At 39.0% G+C, this 2,280-nt stretch overlaps 1 protein-coding gene across 2 annotated transcripts; it reads right to left on the bottom strand.

Moving 5' to 3' along the window:
• On the bottom strand, positions 1–1,962 carry PDLP1 (plasmodesmata-located protein 1). 2 transcript variants are annotated; one of them, XM_021425033.2, is made up of 3 exons: positions 1,051–1,962; positions 458–586; positions 1–364 (listed from the first exon to the last, which is right to left on the bottom strand). In XM_021425033.2, the coding sequence occupies exons 1-3, from the start codon at positions 1,805–1,807 to the stop codon at positions 357–359; spliced, it is 894 nt and encodes a 297-aa protein (XP_021280708.1). In that variant the 5' UTR covers positions 1,808–1,962; the 3' UTR covers positions 1–356. The 2 variants fall into 2 exon arrangements, with proteins under 2 accessions (XP_021280708.1, XP_021280707.1); XM_021425032.2 differs by having other exon boundaries at positions 4–364; positions 458–592.
• Positions 1,963–2,280: the final 318 nt, after the last annotated feature.

The following is a 2,280-nucleotide window of genomic DNA, read 5'->3' as shown; positions in this document are numbered from 1 at the left end:
AACTTTGATTGCAAAAGGACTTCAAACGTAGACTATTTTGGTAACTTATAGCCAATGGAAATCAAAATTTGCTGCAAAGCTTTGGCTTACAAACTTTGTATATGGTTGGGTAAATATTCTCGTTCATCAGCATTATAGAACAAATTTGGTTTAATCACTATTAGCCTCTATAGTTGGATATACATGTTTGTTTTAACACATAAAACAACCAGGTCAGTATTCGAGTATCTGTGGGGACTCTTCACATTTCCCATTGAAATTCTCTCCCCCAACTTTGGTTATCTTCTTTTCTCGTATCAAAAGCTCCTCCTTTTTCTAGCATTTCAGACCCACCCATCATCAGGATGCTCATCCTCTCAGTACCCTGCATGCAATCATGTTAAATGATACTTTATAGTTTTCAAATGGTTACAATTTGTAAGACCTGTTTACTAAAAATTTGGAGTTGTATTCGAACCTTCATGTTTACTAGCACTTCGTTTCTTCAGCACTGCTTTCAGAAACATCAAACAAACGACTACAAAGCCCAAAGCTGCTACCCCTCCAACTGCGATTGCCACTGTCTTCTGTGTGTGTTGCCTTGTCCCTGTCCCTACAACAATCAACATTTTAATTGCGAGGACATTGCCCTAGCAGTTGAAGGGAGGAAGAGAAAAATGGGACTACTAACAAAATTAAGGAGAATTAATTGAAAAGTGACCTCTACACGGCTACAGCCCCCAGCGACTAAAAACTTTTTGACTAAACACAAAAACCAAGGGAAATCCGGCTGTCTTCTTCACACAAAGAGAGCAATCTCTCTTTCTCTCTCCACAATCCACATCCTTCATTATTCTAAGTCACTTATTTTTATCTTTAGAGGAAAAAAACAAAAATCGGGAGGTCCAGGAAGAGATTTTGCCTTGCAATGAAAATTGAAAATGATCTACAGGCTTTCTACAAGTGATAGAAAATATAAAAATAATGGACATATTGGAGCAAGAAACCAAATTCGCAATATATTAATGTGAAAGGTGATATCTTTTCCTTTCCTTTCTCTCCATCTCTTACCTGAAGATGAAGATACGGTCGGAACTCCATTGGGGTAGTAGCTATAACTAATGTAGCACTTGTGCAGATAAACCTGTGCAGAAATTGAGTCACCACAATCATCTTTTGCTGTCTCAAAAGCACTCTTCACACAATCCCCACAGTCACTGTTCGCCAAATCATCCTCACACTGACCCAAAACGTAAACAGACTGATAATCTCCAGTGTAAAACGATCGGTTACTACTTTTCACACCATCTTCTGTCATGTTGAAGGCCGTCTCTCTTCTACCCTCGAAGTCAGTGCGACTAGCCTGAGCTGACCCACAAACCTTGTACAAAAATTCAGTTTCTGGAACCTGTTTGAACCCAACTATCTCGTACCTTAGATAACAGCCACTCAGCTGAACCCTGGCAGCTACAGCTTTGCCACAAAGTTTATCACTAATTTCTGGGATCTTGCTTACACAGCTGTAACACTGGCTTGTTGTTAGGTCTCCTCTGCATTGGTAAAGGCCCATGATTGCATTAGGGTCCTGACCAGAGGTGGTAGTGGAGAAAGTTTTCTGTGATGATTGTGAAACCAAAGTTGACATGAGGTTTTTGAGGTTTTGTAAATAAACTCCAGATGGGTCTTGAAATTTCTGGTCTGCACAGCCCTTAAAGACCACAGTAGTATAATCTGCACCTGTTGCAACAAAAGAAAAGGACCCCAAAAGAATTGTGAGTGAAAACCAAGAAAAAGATAGAATAGTGAGGGATTTTCTGGGCAAACCCATTTGAGAGCTGGATGGTTTGTTTTAAGTAGCTCTTGTTTGTCACAACATGAAAGGATGTTTTGAAGAGGGTTTCTATGGGAGCAACTAGATATGGGTTTGAGCTTGAAACAAGAGTCTTGTTGCTATATATGGCCTGAAGTCTGAACTGTCCTTAAAGGGCCTTGCACCTTTATTTTATGGGGTTGCTTTTCTGGTTGTAATTTTCTTTGCTCTCTCTTTTCTTTCTTCAAATTCAAGTGCTTAGCTTTAAAGTTAGAAGACGATTAATAATTGTTTGACAGAGACAGATGAAATTGGTTTTTACTGATCTTGCTCTTCATAAACACAGCAATGTATATCCAATCAAAGTCAGCAGATTAAATATTTTTCTGGGGATGGCCTGATGCAGTGAAAGCGAATATAATCAGATTTTTTTTTCTGTTGTAGCGTTTAGAGTTGGGAGTATTTGTCCAACATCTCTTTGTTATGGCTTG

The sequence above is a fragment of the Theobroma umbraticum genome, unplaced genomic scaffold, assembly GCF_002168275.2.
Source record: "Theobroma umbraticum cultivar Fairchild unplaced genomic scaffold, ASM216827v3 scaffold_4.1, whole genome shotgun sequence".
NCBI classification, from domain to species: Eukaryota; Viridiplantae; Streptophyta; class Magnoliopsida; order Malvales; family Malvaceae; genus Theobroma; species Theobroma umbraticum.
The sequence above is the reverse complement of the archived record's forward strand: the minus strand, read 5'-3'. Positions and strand labels throughout refer to the sequence as shown.

Bases quoted from the DNA above. Each gene is read 5' to 3' on its own strand.
- PDLP1 (XM_021425032.2), bottom strand. From the start codon at position 1,807: ATGGGTTTGCCCAGAAAATCCCTCACTATTCTATCTTTTTCTTGGTTT. The intron at 593-1,050 runs GTAAGAGATGGA...TGATTGTTGTAG, and splicing joins GACCGTATCTTCATCTTCAG to GGACAGGGACAAGGCAACAC.